This window comes from Trichosurus vulpecula, chromosome 2 (genome assembly GCF_011100635.1).
Source record: "Trichosurus vulpecula isolate mTriVul1 chromosome 2, mTriVul1.pri, whole genome shotgun sequence".
NCBI lineage: Eukaryota > Metazoa > Chordata > Mammalia > Diprotodontia > Phalangeridae > Trichosurus > Trichosurus vulpecula.
Genome location: NC_050574.1, coordinates 10,555,590 through 10,578,146, shown reverse-complemented (window position 1 = coordinate 10,578,146; position 22,557 = coordinate 10,555,590). Strand labels below are relative to the sequence as shown.

At 38.1% G+C, this 22,557-nt stretch overlaps 1 protein-coding gene across 1 annotated transcript; it reads right to left on the bottom strand.

Annotated features, from left to right (window-relative positions):
* Nucleotides 1-4,258: 4,258 nt before the first annotated feature.
* Nucleotides 4,259-5,197, bottom strand: LOC118839928 (olfactory receptor 14C36-like). The gene has a single exon (XM_036747426.1). The coding sequence runs from the start codon at nt 5,195-5,197 to the stop codon at nt 4,259-4,261; it is 939 nt and encodes a 312-aa protein (XP_036603321.1).
* Between the last annotated feature and the right edge of the window lie 17,360 nt (nt 5,198-22,557).

Genomic DNA, 22,557 nt, shown 5'->3' with positions numbered 1-22,557 from the left:
AAAGAATCTTGAGTCAATATACAATTGAAAATAATGGAGCAGAAAAGAGGAAAACTGCTTTCAGAGATTTGATGTGTAGCACTGCATTTCCTCATGTAGGTCAAACAACTTCCAAACATCAAGACTGGCTTAATGAAAATGACAGGGAAATTTAGAAGCTGCTAAAAGAAAAGGAGAACTGCCTATAATCTACCAGCAGCACATTTCTCATTCTCCAGGAAGTTCCATCAAAAGGAAAGTACAAGTGAAGCTTAGAGAGATGCAAGATTCTTGACTCAGTAAGAAGGCAGGTAAAATTCAGTTTTATGCTAATAGTAAGAATCCAAATTCCCTTTATGATGCCCTGAATGCTATTCATGGGCCTGAGCCCTATGTGTATGTCAACTACTCAGTGAATGATGGAGCCATATGGATTAGTGATAAGTACATGATCCTAGAAACATGGACTTAACACTTCCATAGGGTTCTCAATAGACCCTCATCCATCAATACTGAAGCCATTCACTGTTTACCCCAGGTTGAAATCAATCCCTCCCTAGTTGAAGTTCCAAGTGAAGAAGATGTATTGAATGCCTTTAGGCAATTTTTCTGTGGCAAAGGACCTGATGCTGATTCAATTACAGCTGAGATTTGCAAAGGGGAGGGTCCATTGCTCATAAAAATGCTGAATGAAATTTTCCAGGTTATATGGCAAGATGACCTACCAGGATGTCAAGGACACCTTCATTGTCTGTCTCCATAAAGCTAAAAGAAACAGATTGTCCTCTGACAATCAAAGTGGGGTCATTCTCTTAGTCATTTCTGACAAGATACTTACTGGAATCATCCTTAATATGCTGTTCCTTTGACTGGAAGATGGTCATCTGCATGAGAACAAGTGTGGCTTCAGAAAGAGTAAAGAAGTAGTTGATATGTTGTTTGCTGGCCAGTAACTCCAGGAGAAATACCAGAAGCATAACAGAGGCTTGTATACAATGTCTACAGATCAGACCAAGTCCTTTGATACTCTCAATCAGTAGGGATTATGGGAAATTATGGCAAAACTATGCTTCTGGAGAAGTTCATCAGCATTGTATGCCAATCTCATGATGGCATGCTTACCCAGGTTCTGGATAGATGAACAATGGTATCATCCTTTCTCAGTCACCAATTTGGTGAAACAAGGCTATACCCCTGATCTCCTGCTTTTTAGCATGATGTTTTCAGCCATATTGTCAAATGCCTTCACTGAGGACAGATACAGCATTAAGTTCAGCTATGTAACTGACGATAAATTCTTCAACTTGAAAAGGCTGCAAACTGAGACTAGAGTGGATGGAGTGCTGACACATGTTTTGTTTTGTTTTTTTGTGTGTGTGTGTGCCAATGATGTGCACTCAATGCCACTTTTGAAGCTGAGATATAACAAAGTATGCATCACTTTTCTGCTGCTTGCACGAATTATGGTCTAACAATTAACAGAAGAAAACACAGGTGCTGGACTCCTAGAAGTCAAGATGGTGGTATGAGCAGTAAATCACTATAACTGTCCCATGTTCACCTCCATCAACCATAAAATGGTAACCCAAAACAAATCCTGGAACAATGGAGCCAGCAGAAAGATGGAGTGGAGTAGTCTTTTATTTTAAGAGACCTGGAGGATTGGCAAGAAAGGTCCATCTCATTCAGTGAAAAGGGAAGTGCCATCTAGGAAAGGAAGCATCCCTGCAAGCCAGCACCAAGTCCTACCTCAGCAAGGCAGCTGGACATCTTGAGCCTCAATGTGGCGGAGCAGACAAAAGCCAGCTGCAGGACCTCCCACTTGCCTTAGCATTAAAAGAAAAACCAGCAGACTCCATCTCCCTGAACCACCGCATGCTTTAGCGCAGCCTGGGGAAAACCGGCAGACTCTAGCACCCAGATTTCCTTACACTGCAGCACAGCCCAAGGCAAACAGGCACCCTCTAGCAGCCAGATCTCAATGGGCTTCATTGTAGCCCAAGAGAAATACAGAAATGACCACAATGGGCCCCAGCACACACCAGACCCCACCACTAGGATCCCATCTCAGCACAAGGTAACCTGTCAGACCCATTCAGCCTACAGCAGCACTAGCCACCCCCTCAACATAACACCAGACACAAGGGTCCCTCTTAGGTTTCAGGGCAACATCAGCACATCACCAAGTAAATAGCCAGAGTCTGCAGCCACTGCAACATGAAGCCTGAGACAGAGGCCCTGCCAACCTGGCAGCATTGATCAAATTAAAAAATAAATAGAAAGGATAAAAAGTGAGCAAACAACAACAACAAAAAATAATAATCTGACCAGAGGGAGTTATTATGATGACAGAGAAGACCAAGACACAAATTTGGAAGAGGACAACAATATCAAAACACCTATGGACAAAACACCAAAGCAAAGTGGGAGGCATTTTCAAGACCAGAAAAAAAGAACTTATGGAAGTGCTTAAAAAGGAGCTTAAAATCATAAAAAAGAAGTAGAAGAAAAAGAGGGAAAAAATGAGAGAAGCAAGAGAATTATGAAAAAATAGTCAATAGCTTGGAAAACTCCTTTAAAAGTAGAATTGGACAAATGCAAAATTTGTCAAGATTCCACTGAAATACACTGAAAAAATACCTTAAAGAGTGCAATTAGCCAAATGGAAAATAAAGTACACAAACTATTTGAGGAACACAATAGCTTAAGATTAGAATTTGGCAAGTGGAAGCTGAAGCCTCTAAGAAACAAAAGAATCAAATAAGATCAAAAGAATAAAAACAATGGAAGAAAATGTGAACTACCTCATGGGAAAAACAGTGAACCTGAAAAATAGATCAAGAAGGGAAAATATCAGAATCATCTGAGCCTCCCATCTACCCTGTAGCTAAACTTTATTTTATGTTTTATTTACTCCACTTAGAGTATAATTTCCTCATGTGAATGAACTGTTTCCCACTTTCTATTTGTATTCCCAGGGTTTGGCTCAGCGTTTTTCTTATTGTAAGTGCTTAAAAATATGTTTGTTCATTCATTCAGTCACCCCTTCTGACAAATTATTCTTTTTGAGTCTATATACATAATTTCTCTTCTGTATTTGCTTCTCATATTCCAAATCAGTTACTCACTTTTTCAAATCCTCTACTAACATTTCCTTTAAACATTCTATTGTTTGCCTTTTTAATTTTGTCTCTGAAACTACAACTGGTTATTCTAAAATTTATCCCTATTTCTTTTTAAAATGTTTAATTATTTTCTTGCTCATTTGTTCATGTAGCGGTTCTTTGACTTGTTATTTCACATCTAGTCTTGAGTGGTGGATGGGATCTACACTGTAAAGAACATTGATTTCTATATGTTTTAGTTTGCAATTAATCCCAGAGCCAACAGGAAGCTATTAGAGCTTTCTGAGTAGGAGAGTGATATGGTTAAGCATGTTCAATTTGTATGTATAGATATATACGTATATATATATATATATATATATGTGTGTGTGTGTGTGTGTGTGTGTGTGTGTGTATACATGCATGTGCATATACGTATACATATATATGTATATGTATATATATATATATGTATATATATTTGACAGTTCATTAAAGAACAGAGTATGGATCCTAGAGGAGGGAATCCCTGAGTCCTAAAAACAAATGAGAAAATTAACACAACCCCGAAGTTATGGGGAGATTGTGAACTAAGTAAAAGATAATGTGAATGGAGAGAAGGATAAAAGAATAAAATACTCATATACAAAGAAAAACATAGAGGATATATCCACCAGTGGATCTCTATTCCATGAAGCAAGTTTTTTAAAAAGCTAATATATCCAGAATAATATTTAAAAAATAAATCCCACTGACTTTCAGGGATTGCCCTTGAACACTTACATTGCGATGAATTCTGCCTCATTATATGGGACCAGAATTATCTCTGTGAATTTGAATTGGAAAAAGAACACTCTGAATCATATAGGGTATACATTCCTGACTTATATGTCATAAGCAGTGCTGCTAAAGACCTCAGGTGAAAGAACTTACATTATTTTGAATTTTTAATATACCTATAAATGGGAAGAAAGTGCTACTGATATTGATTGTACTAAAGTCAAATCTAGGGGCTTTTTACTCACCGAGACTAGTGATTTATTTGTACCCATCAACATACAAATGGCAACATATAAACCCACAAAATCACAAAGAAAAATAAGTATCTTAATGGGATTCATCATTTACATATGAATTGGGTTCAACAACATTGGGAAATAATTGCAGTTTATAAATTATTCCTTTAAAGAAAGCTTTCTCTTAATTATTATTCTTAAAGCCTCTTTTATCTGCTTATTCCGTAGACTATATATAATAGGGTTCAGAAAGGGAGCTACTATACAATAGAATATGGAAAGGATTATATCTTTAGTGGATCCAGAATCTGAAGGTGGTTGTAGATGAACATAAGAGGATGAAATAAGGAACAAGGAAACCACAATGATGTGGGGAATACAAGTAGAGAAGGCTTTTCTTTGGTCTTCTTTCACTGGAAATTTGAGCACAGTGGAAAATATGTTAATATAAGATGCCGTGATGAAGACAAAGCAGCCACCCCCAATCGCCAAAGCAGAAGCAAGCAAAGATAACATATTGCTGAATGTCTCTGAGCAAGAGATCTTGAGTAGAGAGGGGATATCACAGAAGAACTGATGAATGACATTAGATTGGCAGAAAGACAATCGAAATGTGTAACCAGTATGGAACCCTGCAAACAAAAGCCCAGTGAATAAGCATGTTACAGTCATGTGCACACAGACTTGGGGACTCATGATCACTGGATAGAGAAGTGGGTGGCATATGGCAACATAACGATCACAGGCCATCACAGTGAGCAAAGTAAACTCAACATATGAAATAAATACCATGAGGAATACCTGAGTTGCACATCCAGTAACTGAGATAGCTCTGTTGTTCACCAGGCAGTTAACAGAAGCTTGGGGAATTGTTATTGATATGAAGCAGGCATCCACAATGGACAAATTCCTAAGGAAAAAGTACATGGGGGTATGAAGTCTCCTGTCAAAGGTGGTGACAATGACAATGAGGAGATTCCCCATCAAGCCTGCTGAGTAAATGAGAAAGAAAAGCAAAGAATATAGAATCTGCAGCTCACGGGTGTCAGAAAACCCCATAAGAAGAAATTCAGTCACAGTGGTGGTAAAGTTAGACATTTTCAGACTCCAAGGAGTGACCTAGGGAGCCAAAGAGAAATGAAACCATTGGTCAGTCATCAATTATTAAAGACACATTGTGTATAAGGATTAGAAGATCTTATTTCCTGTTAATTACTGTATGAGGCATGGCACCTGTCATGTACTTGCTATGTGACTCTGGACAAGTCAGGTTACCACTCAAGGAAAGACTGCCTAAGAGTTACATGAGAGGTGCAGAACTGCTCTGGTAAAGGAAATTTCTGTACCTGGGAATTCCATCTATTAAAATGTTTTGCTTAAGAAAGCAATGTAATGTTCCCAATAACCTTAGATTGACTTCCTTTTTTCTGTAATGTATTGATTATCTGTGAGTGAATACATCAGTACAGATCATTTGACCTAGACTGAAAGCCACCAATGAAAATGATGATCTTTAATTTTTAAAGTCCTCTGAGATGTAGTCTTAGCCTATCTTTGTATTCCTTTACTATGGCCTTCTCATCTTTATGAATAGCCATAAACAGTAAAGAAGAGAAAGTCAGAAATTTAAAAAGACATCGTTTCAAACATATTCATGGCTTTTGCTGGCAGTGGAGACAGGGGCTATAATATGTTCTCTTATCGCTACCCTCAAAACACTTTCCCACTAATAGAAAGGAGAAATTGCAGGTGAATGGGAGATGTATACAACAATATATTTTCCCGATCCAGGCCCAGGAGGATGGTGAAGTCTGCTAACCTGCCCTGCTATTCTCTCTGCTCCTCTGAATAGTCTCACTTCATATAATTGTCACCATAGCTGGTCACTGGCTCTCCTGATCTTATCACTTCAAATTTCTTCCATTCAGAAGCATCAGGAAAGGAAAATGAATGACCTATCATCCCCAGCTCTATGCTTGTCTCATATGGAATGGTATCTAAGGGAGTACACATCCCGATACTCCTCCCCTGTTCTTTTACGTCGACTACTTCCCTAAAGAAATCTTTCATGATTAAAGATCCAGGATTTGGGGAAATGTGTAGGTATGTCTTTCTTGGATATTAATTTTCCATGATAACATCTTTAAAGGAATAACAAGCAGGTCTGACATAGGAGGTACATTTTGGTTATGTTGAATACATAACTACATACATATATACATGTATACATACATATGTATATGCGATCACATCTCTATGTCTGTATCTTTTTTATTGTCATTTTAAAATTCTGTCCCATTTTACTCCTCCACTCCCACCCACTGAGGAAACAAAAAGGAAACCTATTACACACATGCATAGTGAAATAAAACAAATGACCACATTAGCTATCTAAGAAAAAGAAAAAAGAAAGAAAGGAAGAAGGAATCCACAGAGGAAGAGAGAGAGGAAAGAAGGGACAGAAAACACACAAATGGAAGGAGCTAAAAAAGGAAGGAAGGAAGCAGGGGTGGAAGGAAATAGGGAGAGAGGAGAGGAAGGAAGGAAGGAAAGGAAAGAAGGAAGGAAGGAGGAAAAAAGGATGGAAGAAGGTAAAGAAAAGAAAATATACTTTAATCTATACCACATGTCCACTACTTCTCTACCTGGAGACAAATGTTTCCTGCTTCATCCCAGGTCCTTTGGAGTTTGGCTTGTCATTATGTTAATTAGAATTACTGCCTTTTAAAGCTGACTGTCATTACAATCTTATTATATCAGTTATTCTCTTGTTTCTGCTAAATTCATTTTGTATCATTTTACAGAGATCTTCCCAAATTCTTCTGAAATTTTCCCTTTCATTTCACAGTTGCAGAACATAAATTGTTTATCCATTATCCAATGGAAGTTCATTCCATTGGTTTCCAATTCTTTGCAACCACAAAAAGAATTTCATTAAATATATTTATGTATATGGGTCCTTTTCCCCTTTCTTCACTCTCTTTGGAATAAAAGTTATAATGTGGTCAAAGTTTATTGTTCACAATTTAATTATTTGTAAGGCATTTCTCCAAATGGTTTTTCATAGTAGTTGGACCAGTTCAGAGCTCCACCAAAAATGGCCCCTCTGTTTCCCCAAAGAAGAACTTTATTTTTAAAAAATCTGTATTTACAGATGAATGCTCATGCATGCTATAGTGACAGAAATTTTAATCTATCAATGTGATATAAAGAGGAAGAAAGGGAACAAATAATTGTAAAATGATATATGAGAGATGTCAAGTACATGTATTCCAGGGTTATAACATCAAGGTACCAAAACACAGAGACGAAAGTTCCAGCAAGCCCAGCACAGAACTATTTTCCAAATACCTCTCATGTGAGAGAAGCAAAAGTTGGCTCTCTTCGAATTGCTGGCACCTGGATTGAGTAAAGGAGGTTTTCAGCCCTATACCTATGGGTGTCATTGGTAATAATGTACAAAGAAGCTATTGGAAAATCTGTGGGGACTCCTGCTTCCCATATGACCGCATTGCCAATTGGAGCTTTCTTTTATATGAAATTTATTAATAATTTGAAAAAATGTACAAGAAAGACTGGGATTTACTTTACAATTTTTTATGTACTAACCTATTTTGCAGTGCCAATAAGTTATGTGACAAGCCCTATGACTGGGCAGTGTCAGGGTGTGATCCAATATCAGCAGCCTGGCAGCCATGTAAATGGGTGGAAAAGATGAGGTAATTTTAAAGATAGAAATAGAATTTAAAAATATGAAAGTCACCAGTATTTGAAGTAGGTTAGAGAGATGGATGTTTTCTAAGTTTGAAGGTAGAAGACATCACCTTCAAGGGACAAAGGCAAAGGTTCTAGATTTCTCTTAACTCCTCTTGTTTGGATTCCAAGTTTGGTATTCATCTTGTTCCAAAATTTGGACATCTCTCTGCTCAACATTTTCTTGCACTTTAAATTGTGTACTTTGAAAATGTTGGCACCCCACTTTCACTTACTGCTCTTTATTCTTGCTGGCATAAATAATATCTGCCAGGGGTGACTGGACAAAATATTGTACCGGAGTGAATACATGGTTCAATGATGGAGACTTTCTTTGCTATATGTAGGGAATGACACTGGCTTTGGAATTAGGACTGAATTCACATATGAGTTAAGACTCTTTCAAAGGTGTAACCTTGAACTTGTCGTTTTTTCTAGCTGTGCTTTTTCAATTTCATCTCAAAAATTCAGTAGTTGGAATGGATGACCTCTACTACCCATTCCAGTTCTACATCTATGATAGAAACTTACACACACTCTCAGTCACCTGCATATGAACTGCCCCTCTGAACTAAGATGCATGTGCATCTGCAGAGGCAGTGGGGATCTGCATCCTCACTAAACTGAGATGTTTTACTTTTTTTGATTGTTCTACAGACTGGATCACATTTAATTCTAACCATTGTTCAACTTATACTTCCTTTTCCTAAAATATGATTTCCCTTTACCAAGAAGGAGTGAAAGTAGGGAAATGTTTGAAAAGAATGTATAGAGGGATAGGGGAAGGAAGGAAGGAAGGAAGGAAGGAAGGAAGGAAGGAAGGAAGGAAGGAAGAAAGAAAGAAAGAAAGAAAGAAAGAAAGAAAGAAAGAAAGGAAGAAAGAAAGAAAGAAGAAAAAAAGAAAGAAAGAAAGAAAGAAGAAAAAAAGAAAGGAAGAAAGATATGAGTAAACAATAGAAAGAAAGAAATAGAAAGAGTGAAAAAGAAAGGAGGGAGGAAGGAAGAAATGATAAAGAAAGGAATGAAGAGAAAAAAGAAATTAACAAGCATGGGAGGAAGAAGGAAAGCAAGAAAAGAGAAAGAAACAAAGAAGGAAGTGAGAGTGGTGAGGGAGAAAGAAACAAAAAAAAGATAGAAAAGAAAGAAAGAAAAAAGGAAGGAAAGAAATAAGGGAGGAGAAAAAAATTAAAAGGAATAATAGGAAAAAGCATTCCATTGAAACTCATCACATCTTACCTGAATAAAGCAACAAGTCTCCATGCTGTGATCTTCTCCAAACTGAACTGTTCAAGGATGATATCACTGAATTCCTATGCCAGAATTCCCCTACCTCATGTTGGACTGGCAGAAAATTATAAAGTTTCAATTGTGGTCTGGCCACCATAATTATTTTCTCCTTAGCTGGAAACAGGTTTTCCTTCACTTTCCCAATTATATTTGTAGCTAAAGTTGGAGAGCATGTTTGATAGGATGTCCCCATAGGCCAATTTCATTTTTGCTAAAAATTTCTTGCATCTCCTTTGGGGATACTGTCCCTACTCTTTAGCCAAATACAGAGAGGCAAAGATCATTGCACTGAGGCAATTGCCTCTGGGTAGCTAAAGACAAAGTGCCAAATAAAGTCCTCTCAGGAGCACTGCATTAGAGTTGAAGAAATATTAATTAATTTCCATATGTGTGAACACATATTATGGCTGTAGGATTCATTATCTATCAGGTTGCCTCAAAAGGGTAGAATAAGACTACTTAATTCATCCTTGAAAAGGGGAAACAGGAGAGATCTAAGTGTCCTGAGGATTTGTTTAGCTTGGTAGCTCAGTTGATACAAATATACTGTGGCTATAGTTATGGCTTTGATGGGCATATAGGCAAGAGAGCTTCACAGATTTTCTGTAAATGTTTTAAAATATATTTTACTTTTTACATCACATTCATTTCCAAAGAATACTCATGACATTTTTGGTTTCTTTACAAGAGAAATACCAGTTAAGGAAACCTACCCATAAAGTAATGATATCTGACAGATTAGAAAACATTTGAAACCCCCAGCTCCCCATCCTTCTACAGAGAGAAAAGTTGTGCGTTCCATGCTGTTTGCTTTGTGCTCTCTGGTCTCTTACTCTCATCTTCTTCGAAAATTGTCATTTTATCATAGAGTAAAATATATTTTCTTACATGAATTTAACAGCTGTTGGCCCACTTTATTTTAAATGTGATAAAAAGGGTTACTATGAATAATCTCATTTCTATATTACTTTCACTTCTGTAATTGATGCATTTGAGGTTTATGTCCCATAGTATCACTCAGCATTAAAAGTTACACCCAATCTAGTGACTTTTCTTGACAATTTTAAATTGAGTTCCAAAAATTTGGTTATATTTGTAGCCCCACTAAAGGTGGACAAATGTATCTTTCTACCCCATATCTAATATTGAATTTTTTCATCCTTTACCAGCCTTAAGTGATTTCATGTTCTATTTGTAATCCCTATGGTGGCATGTATGATCCTGGGCAAGTCAGTTAACTTTTAATACTCTAGAAAATGGTGTGTAGGGTGTGTTCAGGGTAAACTATTGTTGCTAGTGTTAGGGCTGCTGAGCAGTTTTCAGGGCTGCTTTCTACTTTTGGCATCCAACTGATCCACCTAACTCTCACCTGTGGCTCCAAGAATCTGTGGCATGCACAGTAGCCATATCCTGGCAAACCATTTCAGGAGATGGGCTAAATCAGGCTGAGAGTAAATGAGGGGTCTCACACTGCTTGGTGAGTTAGGAAGATGTGTACCCCAAGCATGTGTTAAAACGGCTGGATGAAAACAATTTCTTCAAATGGCCAAGAAGGCAGCTGAAGTAGGTGCTATGGAGCACTTAGAACTTGGTTAGACATGGAAGATGCGAAGGTCCTCCACTGTCTCTTGATCCATCAGCAGTCACTTTTAATTTCTCTCTGCCACTACACTGTGGTGATGTTGTTTTGGAGAGATTTGGGTTTTTTAATATTTTTAATAAAATATTTTATTCCCATGACTTTCTTTGGCCTTGAAAATTAATTTAAAAATGGAAAACAAAAGAAAATAATGCTCTATAATTGAAAAATTTTCAGACTGTTCCTGGATGTATCAAAAAATAAAACAACACCAGGGGCAGAGTCAAGATGGTCGCTGGAAAGCAAGGACTTGCATAAGCTACCCCCCACCAAGTCCCTCCAAAAACCTATAAAAATGGCTCTGAACAAATTCTAGAACTGCAGAACCCACAAAATAATAGAGAGAAGCAGTGCTACAGCCCAGGACAGCATGCATAGTGGCTGGGTGAGGTCTATCCTGCACTGAGCTGGGAGTAGAGGGGACAGAGCCCAGCAAGTGCAGCAGCAGGACCAACCAGACCAGGAGCTGGGCAGAACAGGCCCTAGTGCCCTGAATCAATGAGCTGTGGTAGTTACCAAACTTCTCAATCCACAAACACTAAGAACAACGGAGAAGGTTAGTGGGAAAAGCTGCGGGGAGTGAAATGAGTTCCTGGTTCAGCCACTGCCCTGGAGGCAGCAGAGGTGGTGCAGCTACAGAAATACAGTTGCAGTTGCTTCAGGCCCTAGGCCCACCTGGTGGGAGGAATTAAATGGTGGATCAGAGCAGGAGTGCAGAGCCTGCTTAAGATCTGAGTCAGGTTCCAGGTTGGCAGGTCTTGGGGAAGGAGGAGTGCTGGTGTGGCAGAGCTTGCTGTATAGAAATAGCTCTGAAAACTGCCCTGATATTCTAGAGACAGATGGTAAAATAGAAATTGAAAGACTCCACCAATCCCCTCCTCAAATAGATCCCCAAAAGAAAACCCCTAGGAATATTATAGCCAAATTCCAGAGCTCCCAGATCAAGGAGAAAATACTGCAAGCAGTCAGAAAGAAACAATTTAAGTATTGTGGAAACACTGTCAGAATAACGCAAGATCTAGCAGCTTCTACCTTAAGGGATCAAAGGGCTTGGAATATGATATTGCAGAAGTCAATGGAGCTAGGATTAAAACTAAGAATCACCTACCCAGCAAAACTGAGTATCATGCTCCAAGGCAAAATATGGATTTTCAATAAAATAGAGGACTTTCAAGCTTTCTCAGTTAAAAGACCAGAGTTGAATAGAAAATTTGACTTTCAAACACAAGAATCAAGAGAAGCATGAAAAGGTAAACAAGAAAAAGAAATCACAAGGGACTTACTAAAGTTGAACTCTTTTGTTTACATTCCTACATGGAAAGATGTTGTATATGATTCATGAGACCTCAGTATTAGGGTAGCTGAAGGGAATATGCATATATTTATACATATATATATATATATGCATAAGGGATGAGAGAAGAATATATTGAGAGAGGGAGAAAGGGAGAGATAGAATGGGGTAAACTATGTCACATAAATGTGGCAAGAAAAAGTGGTTCTGTAGGAAGGGAAGAAAGGGCAGTTGAGGGGGAATGAGTGAATCTTGCTCTCATCAGATTTGACCTGAGGAGGGAATACCATACACACTCAATTGTGTATCTTACCCCACAGGAAAGAAGGAGGAAGAAGATGAAAAAGTGGGATGATAGAAAGGAGGGCAGATATGGGGAGGAGGTAATTAAAAGCAAACACTTTCAAAAACGGACAGGGTCAAGGGAGAAAATTCAATAACGGGGGATAGGTTAGGGAGGAGCAAAATATAGTTAGTCTTTGACAACATGAGTATTGTGGAAGGATTTTACATAATGATACGCATGTGACCCTATGTTGAATTGCTCGACTTCTTAGGGAGGGTGGGTGGGAAGGGAAGAGGGGAGAGAATTTGGAAATCAAAGTTTTGAAAACAGATGTTCAAAAACAACAAAAATAAAGTTTTTGCATGCAACTAGGACATAAGATACACAGGCAATGGGGCATAGAAATTTATCTTGCCCTACAAGAAAGGAAGGGTAAAGGGGATGAGAGGGGAGTAGGGTGACAGAAGGGAGGGCTGACTGGGGAATGGGGCACCCAGAATATATGCCATCTTGGAGTGGGCAGGAGGGTAGATATGGGGAGAAAATTTGTAATTCAAACTCTTGTGAAAATCAATGCTGAAAACTAAATATATTAAATAAATTTAAATAAGAAGATGATTTCCAAAAAAAAAAGATATAGGACAAGTACCGGGGATAACAAGATTTAGTTTCATATAAGACTCTCTAGGTAAGGCAAGGACAATTTGGTGAGGAGGTTGACTGCCAAATGCCATGGATATGTCTGATTCATTGGTTAAAATTTTTAATATGAACACATATTTTTTGGAAGTAGTAAATAGCTTCTCCACCTTATACCATGATCATGATAGCTATTGATTCTCTTTACATGTGGAAAGATTGAGTTTCTGACTAGATCGGATAGTTTTAAAGAAGTTCGGGATATTTATTACTACTCCATGTTACCCTCTTGCTCCACATAGATGTTCCCTTTTAGTAAATTGGTGATGGCTAATTCCCTGGAGAGTGCCTTTGGTTAGAATCTCACGTAATCTTTATCTCATTGTCAACTGGATCCCATAAGACTACCCCGGTTGGGAAAACTGGAGCTCCTTGAATTTGACTTCCAGAGACTTGCCACTCTCCTAGGTATTTTCTATTTACCCTTTTGGTTTTGCTGTGGGTTTCGTCTCTGTGCTTTAGGATGTTTCCTTTCTGTGGGAAGTCTATTCCATTCCTGCTGTGAGTGAAGACAGCTCTGAGTGATAAATCCATAAATATTCCAATCAGTGGAAACTGAAATGTACCTGTGCAAGAAGAACTAACTCCCAGGACCTCTGAGAAATAGGAGGGGCCATGGGCTAGTAAGTTTGAAGAAAGGCCTCTTGTATAATGCTGTTGCCTTGCATCAACATTTGCACCTCACTCCGTAGACATGGATATGATATTTCACAAATACTAACTAGTATCCAATCATTCTGGAGGGCACTTTGGAACTATCCCCAAAGGGCTACAAAAATGTCCATGACCTTTGACCCAGAAATACTGCTTCTAAGTCTGTATCTCAAAGAGATCACAAAAATGGCAAAAGTGGGCCACATGTACAAAAATATTTGTAGCAGCTCTTTTTGTGGTGGTCAAGAACTGGAAATTGATGGGACGTCCATCAATTGGGGAATGGCTGAACAAGTTGTGGTATATGAATATAATGGAATACTATTTTGCTATAAGAAATGATGAAGAGGTGGACTTCAGAAAAACCTGGAAAGATATATGAACTGATGCTGAATGAAGTGAGGAGAAACAGGAGAGCATTATATACAGTAACAGCCACAGTCTGAGATGACTGATTTTGATAGACTTAGCTCTTCTCAGCAATGCAAAGACCTAAAACAATTCCAAAGGACTCCTCATGGAAAATGCCACCCACATCCAGAGAAAGAACTATGGAGTCAGAATGCAGAGCAAAGCAGATTATTTTCTTTTTTTTTGTTTTGTTTTTCTTTCTCATGGCTCCTCCTATTCATTCTAATTCTTCTATATAGCATGACTGATGTGAAAAATCTGTAGTAGGAATGTATATAGAGAGCCAAATCAGGTTGCATGCCATCTTGGGGATGGGGGAGAAGAAGGAGGGGGGAAATTTAAAACTTATGAAAGTGAATATCGAAAACTAAAAATAAATAAATTAACTAAAAAAACAACACAAAGATTTTCCCTTTTTGTTGAGTAGAGTGGCTAAAAAAGTGACTAAGATTTTCTACAGAGGTCAATTTTTAATTTAGCAGAAGTATTCTCATACAATTTTCAAGGATTTTTAAGTGATCACTAAGAAAGGCAGTAATTCAAATGGTTTCTATTGCCCTACTCTGACTGGAGATTTATTAGTTCACTGGACACACATACAGATCTAGACCAAATAACTGAACAACAAATGTATCAAACGAGGGAAGCTTATTAATGCCAAATGAATCCATTTATACATAGGTTCACACCAATATTTGAGCAAGAATTGTATTAAGTTCATCTACAACCTGCCAACACAAGGAAACCACTTTACATACTGAAATGTTTCACACATTTTGAACTCTACTTTGAAACTGACTGAATTTCAGATGAAAAAGGAAAATTTTAATATCCAGAATCATGAAAATTTCCTTTTTTACTTTCTCCCTAAAAACCAAACAAACTCTTTCAGAGTACACAAACTGCACTTTTATAATTTATTTTTTTGGAGAATTCTAGGGGGCAGAGCCAAGATTGCCACAAGAAAACAGTGTCTTACCAAAGGTCTCTCACAAGTTCTGCCAGATTCCTATTAAAAAAGGGCAAATTTGAGAGAGTTAGAAACCAGGAGCAGTCGGAGTGAGGCAAATTTCTGAGCCAGGAGAATCTGAAAGACTGATGGTATGAATCTGTAGGCTTAGAGGTGGCTTCAGCTGCTCCAGACAGCACCAGAGCGAGACAGGCTGGGAAAAAGCTGGGTGCCCCAAACTGGCAGAGATCCCCAGGCCTCACAACACAGGATGGCAGTCTGTGAAAGTGACGAGAGGCAGCAGCACAACCCCACCAGCCATGAGACATCAACTCCTGGGGCTTGCAGCACAAAGGTATGAAACCTTCTTCTTGAACTTCTGGGAGACATAATGGCCAAGTAAATGGCTCTAATCCCTACACCCTACCCAGAGAATTCCTTGGCAAAAAACCGTGGAATAGAGGAGACAGAATGGGGCTTCAGTGGCCAAACAGTGGGAGTTCCTGAGTCCCAGAGGGCAGAACCAGCAGGGGCCAACACCAGGAGCCCAGAAGTACTCTTGCTCCCCCAGGGGAAGGGCCAGACACCAGCACAGACAATAAACAGCTGAGACCACTGCTGAACAGAAACAGTGCTGGAGAGCAACCCCAGGGGAACAGGAGATTTGGGGCAGGCAGATCCCTTCACCCGCACCTCAGGAAACTGAAGGCTATGATATACAAAGCCAGTTAACCAGACTCACAATCCCAAGAATAAGAAAGCTGGGACAGAGAGCCCTGAGCCCCCAAATCAGAAATTCATTGTAAAGCCAGGAAAATGCTAAGCAACATGAAGAAGAACACAAAAAAAACCGAGAACAATTGATTCTTTTTTTATGGATACAGCATGATCAAAATACCAATTTGGAAGAGGATGGCAATGACAATATACCCACATCTGATACCTCAAAAGTGAATGTGAACTGCTCTCACGCCCGAAAAGCATCACTGGAAGAGCTAAAGGAGGATTTTAAAAACCAAATTAGGGAGGTAAAGGAAAAAATGGAAAAAAAGAACACTGATGAAATGCATTCCTTAAAAAATAAGATTGGTGAAATGGCTATGGAGATTCAGAATTTAAATAGAGAAAATGACACCCTGAGAGGTAACAGCAACCAATTGGAAAAAGAAACTCAGAAACCAAATGAAGACAGCAACTCATTAAAAATTAGAATTGAGCAAGTGGAAGCTAAAGACTCTATGAGGCATCAAGAATTAGTCAAACAAAATGTAAAGAAATAAAAAATAGAAAAAATGTGACATATCTGATTGGAAAAATAACTGACCTGGAAAATAGATCCAGGAGAGACAATTTAAAAATTATTGCTCTACCAGAAATCCACTATGAAAAAAGAGCCTTGACAGTATCTTCAAAGAAATTATCAAAGATAACTGCCCAAAGGTCCTAGAACCACAGGGTATAATTGTCGTTGAAAAAATCCACTGATCACTCCCTGAAAGAGATCCCAAATTGGAAACACCAAGAAATATTATAACTAAATTTCAGAATTACAAAGTCAAGGAGAAAATACTACAAGCAGCCAAAAAGAAACAATTCAAATATTGTGGAACTCCAGTCAAGATCATGGAGGATCTCTCAGCTTCTACATTAAAAGACAGGAGAAATTGGAATACGATATTCAGAAGGGCAAAGAAGCTGGGACTACAACCGAGGATCAACTACCCAGCAAGACTGAGCATAATATTTTGGGCAAGGAGAAGGATACTCAATGAAATAAGGGAATTCCAGACCTTCCTGATGAAAAGGTCAGAACTCAATGGAAAATATGATCTTCAAATACAAAACTGAAGAAAGACATAAAAAGGTAAACTGGGGGAAAAATGCCCACGAACCTTATTAATAAATAAGAGCAAATTAGTGACATCTTTCCATAGGATTATATCATCCCATGTATGATGTATAGATATATAGATAGATAGATATAGATAGAAGTATACACACACACGTCCATCTTGAGAATAGTACAGCTATTATGGCAATTGAAAGGGATACACATAGATTGTGAATGTCTGTATGAAATAACAGATATAAGGATAAAAAACATAATTAAGAGAGTAAAGGGAGGGTTGTGGGAGAAGAGGTAAGGAGGTAATAGAAAAGGGTAAATTACATCAAATGAAGATGCACAAAAACACAATACAGTAGAGGGAAAGAAGGGAGGGAGAAGAGCAGTATTTGAGCTTTATTATTGGCGGATCTGGTTCAAAAAGGGAATAACATACCCTGATAAGTATGGAAAACTAACTTGTCCTACAGGCAGTAGGAGGGGAAAGGGGGAAAAATTGGAGGGGGTGGAGAGAGAGGAGGGAAGAAGTAGCAAGTGGAAAACAGTAAGATAAGGGAGGAGAATCAAGAGGGAGGGTTAACTGAGGAAGGCAGCAGTCAAAACAACACTTTGTTGAGGAGTGGAAGGGGAAAGGGAGAAATAAATGCATAAACAGGGGGGAAATAGGAAGGAGAAAAAGACACAGAAAGAAATCATAACTGTGAATGTGAATGGGATGAACTCTCACATAAAACAGAAGCAGATAGCAGAATGGATTAAAAACAATAATCCTACAATATGTTGTTTACAAGAAACACATTTGAAACAGGGGGGTTCCCCCCAGGGTAAAGGTAAAAGGCTGGAGTAAAATATATTGCACTTCAGCTAAGTAAAAAAAGCAGGCGTAGCAATCCTAATCTCAGACAAAGCAAAAATAAAGATAGATTTAATTAAAAGAGATAAGGAAGGGGCACTATATCCTGCTAAAAGGCACCTTAAACAATGAAGCAATATCATTGTTTAATATATATGCACCAAGTGGCATGGCATGCAAATTCTTAGAGGAGAGGTTAAGGGAGTTACAGGAAGAAATAGACAGCAAAACTGTAATAATGGGAGAACTCAATTTCCCCCTCTGAGAATTGGATAAATCTGACCTCAAAATTAATAAGAAAGAAGTTAAGGAGGTGAAAGGAATTTTAGAAAAGGCAGATATGATAGACCTCTGGAGGAAACTGAATGGGGATAAAAAGGAATATATTTTTTTCAGAGTGGTACATGGCACATACTCAAAAATTCACCATGTCCTAGGGTATAAAAACTTCACAATCAAGTGCAGAAAGGCATAAGTAGTCAAAGCATATTTTTCAGATCATGATGCAATAAAAATTATTTGTAATAAAGAACCGGGGAAAAATAAGGTAAAAATTAATTCGAAACTAAATAATCTAATTCTAAAGAATGAGCAAGCCAAAGTACAAATCAGAGAAATAATTAATAACTCCATTCAAGAGAATGACAATAATGAGACAACATACCAAAACTTGTGGGATGCAGCAAAAGCAGTTTGTAGGGGAACACAATTGGTCAAATTGAAAAAAAAAGTCCGCTGAAGATAATAACTCCTTAAAAAGCAGAATTGGTCAAATGGAAAAGGAGGTACAAAATCTAACTGAAATAAACAATGTATTAAAAATTAAAATTGGGCAAGTGGAAGCTATTGACTCTATGAGACATCAAGAATCACTTAAACTAAATTAAAACAATGAAAACAGTAGAAGAAAATGTATAATACCTCATTGGAAAAAGAATTGGTCTAGAAAATAGATCCAGGAGAGATAATTGAAGAATTATTGGTCTACCTGAAAGTCATGATAAAAAAAAATAAACTTGGACAGCATTTTTCAAGAAATTATCAAGGAAAACTGCCCTGAAGTCCTAGAACATAAAAGTAAAACAATCATTGAATGAATACACCAATAACTGCCTGCAAGAGATCCCCAAATGAAAACTTCAAAGAATATAATAGCCAAATTCCAGAATTATCAGGTCAAGGAGATAATACTGAAAGCAGCCAGAAAGAAGAATTTAAATATCATGGAACACAATCAGCATTAGGCAAGATCTGGCAGCTTCTACACAGAAGCATTGGAGAGTTTGGAATAGGATATTCCAAAAGACAAAGGAGCTTGGATTGCAACCAAGAATCAACTACCCAGCAAAATTGAGCATAATCTTTTAGGGGAGGAGATGGACATTAAATGAAATAGGGGGCTTCCAAACCTTCCCAATGAAAAATCCAGAGGTAAAAATAAAATCTGATATTCAAATACAAGACTCAAGAGAAGCATAAAAAGGTAAACAGGAAAGAAAAAAAAACATGTTATTCAATGAAGTGAAACTGTTTGCATCTCTATAGAGGAAGACAATACTTGTAGTTCTTCAGAAAGATATCTTTACTATGACATTTAGAAAGGGTATACATGGGGAGGTGGAGCCAAGATGGTGGCTGGAAAGCAGGGACTTGTGTGAGCTCCCTGCCAAGTCCCTCCAAAAACCTATAAAAAATGGCTGTGAACAAATTCTAGAACTGCAGAACACACAAAACAGTAGAGGGAAGCAGGGCTCTAGCCCAGGACAGCCCGGATGGTCGCTGGGTGAGGTCTATCACGCATGGAGCTGGGAGCGAAGGGGAGCAGAGCGCAACGTGGGCGGCATGGGCCAACCAGACCAGAAGCTGGGTGGAACAGGCCCTAGCACCCTGAATCAGCGAGCTATGGCAGTTACCAGACTTCTCAACCCACAAACACCAAAGACAACAGAGAAGAACTGCAGAACCCATGAAATAACAGAAGGAAGCAGGGCTCCAGCCTAGGACAAACTGGATGGTTGCTGGGTGAGGTCTATTGTCCACAGTGCTGGAAGCAGAGGGGAGTGGAGGAGCAGAGGGGAGTGGAGCCCAGCGTGGGCAGTGGAAGGACCAACCAGATTGGCAGCCAGGTGGAACAGGCCCTAGTGACCTAAATCATTGAGCTGTGGCAGTTACCAGACTTCTCAACCCAAAAATACCAAAGACAACAGAGAAGGTTAGTGGGAAAAGCTGCGGGGACAGAGTGAAAGGATGCATGAGCTCCCCACCAGGTCCCTCCAATAACCTATAAAAATGGCTCTGAACAAATTCTAGAACTTCAGAAACAACAAAATAGCAGAGGGAAGCAGGGATCCAGCCCAGGACAGCCTGGATGGTCGCTGGATGAGGTCTATCATGCACAGATCTGGGAGCTGAGTGGAGCAGAGCCTAGTGTGGGTAGCTGCAGGACAAATGACCCAGGAGCCAGGTGGAACAGACCCTTGTGCCCTGAATCAGTGAGCTGTGACAATTACCAGACTACCAGATAAGTTAGAAGCTTTCCTAGTAAGATCAGGGATGAAACAAGGTATCCATTGTCACCACTGTCATTCAATATTGTATTGGAAATGTTAGCTTCTGCAATAAGAGAAGAAAAAGAAATTGAAGGAACTAGAATAGGCAAAAAAACTATCACTCTTTGAAGATGACATGATGGAATACTTAGAGAATCCTCGAGAATCAAGTAAAAAGCACCTTGAAAAAATTAACAACTTTAGCAAAGTTGCAAGATATAAAATGAACCCACACAAATCACCAGCATTTCTATATATTACTAATAAAGCCCAATACCAAGAGATGGAAAGAGAAATTCCATTTAAAGTTACTGCAGAAATTATAAAATATTCGAGAGTCCACCTGTCAGAACAAACCAAGGAACTGTATGAGCACAATTACAAAACACTTTTCACGCAAATAAATTCAAATCTAAATAGTTCAAAAATATCAGTTGCTGAAGGGCAGACTGAGATGATATGTAATAAAATTAACAATTCTATCTAAATTAATTTACTTATTTAGTGCCATAGTAATCAAAGTAGCAAAAAATTATAGGGCTGGAAAAAATAACAACAAAATTCATCTGGAAGAATAAAGGTCCAGGATGTCAAGGGAATTAATGAAAAGAAAGGCAAGAGAAAGTGGCCTATCTGTACCACATCTAAAGCTGTATTATATAAAGCAGAAATCATCAAAATTACTTAGTACTGGCTAAGAAATAGACTGCTGGATGAGTGGAATAGGTTAAGTGCACAAGACACATTAGTCAATGGCTATAATAGTTTACAGTTTGATAAATCCAAAGGCCTCAGCTTCTGGGATAAGAACTCACTATTTCACAAATCTTCTGAGAAAACCTGAAAATAATATGGCAGAAACTAGGCATAAACCAACATCTTACACCATGTATGAAAATAAAGTTAAAATGGGTCCACAATTAAAATATAAAAGCTGATACCATAAGCAAATTAGGAGAGCAAGGAATAGTTTACCTGTCAGATCTATGGAGAAGGGAAGAATTTATGACCAAACAAGAGATAGAGAACATTATGAAATAAAAAATGGATAATTTTGATTACATTAAATTGAAAAGGATTTGCAAGAACAAAGAAAATGCAACCAAGATTAGAAGGGAAGCAGAGAGCTGGGAAAGAATTTTTAGAGTCAATGTCTCTGATAAAGACCCCAATTCTAAAATATATAGAGAACTGACTCAAAATTATAAGAAAGCAAGGCATTCTCCAGTTCATATATGGTCAAAGGGCATGAACAGGCAACTTTAAAATAAAGAAATTAAAGCTGTCTATAGTTATATAAAATGCTCCAAATCCCTATTGAGTAGAGAAATAAAAATTAAAACAATTCTGAGGTACCACATCACACTTATAAAATTGGCTAACATAACAAAACAGGAAAAGGCCAAATGTTGCAGAAGATGGAGAAAAATTGGAACACTAATGCATTGTTGGTGAAGTTAAGAATAGATCCAACCAACCTAGAGAACAATTTGGAAATATGCTCAAAGGGCTATTAAACAGTGTATACCCTTTCACCCAGAATTACCACTTCTAGGTCTGTGTCCCAAAGAGATCATAAAAATAGGAAAAGGACCCACATGTACAAAAGTATTTATAACAGCTCTTTCTGTGGTGGCCAAGAATTGGAAACTGAGGGGATGACCATCAATTGGGGAATGACTGAACAAGTTGCATAATGAATGTAATGGAGTACTATCATTCCATAAGCAATGATGAGCAGGAGGACTTCAGAAAAACCTGCAAAGACTTACATGAACTGATGTTAAGTGAGGTGAGCAGAACCAGGAGAACGTTGTACACAGTAATAGTTAACAATTTCCAATGACCAACTTTGATAGACTTAGCTCTTCTCAGCCATGCTAGGTTCTAAGACCATTCAAAAAGAGTTATGATGGAAAATGCTATGCATATCCAGAGAAAGAACTATGGAGTCTGAACACAGATTGAAGAATACTATTTTCTCTTTTTTTGTTGTTTCTTCTTTCTCAATGTTTTTTCCCCTTTCATTCTAATTCTTCTTTACAACATGACTAATGTTGATGTATGTTTAATATGATTGTCTGTTATGGCTTATATCAGAATGCAAGCTGTCTTGGGGAGGGGGAGGGGAGGAAGGGCAAGAAAATTTAGAACTTAAAATTTTGTAGATGGGAAGTATGAAAATGTCAAATAAATAAATAAATAAATGATCAGTTAGATACATGAATAAACCGGAGG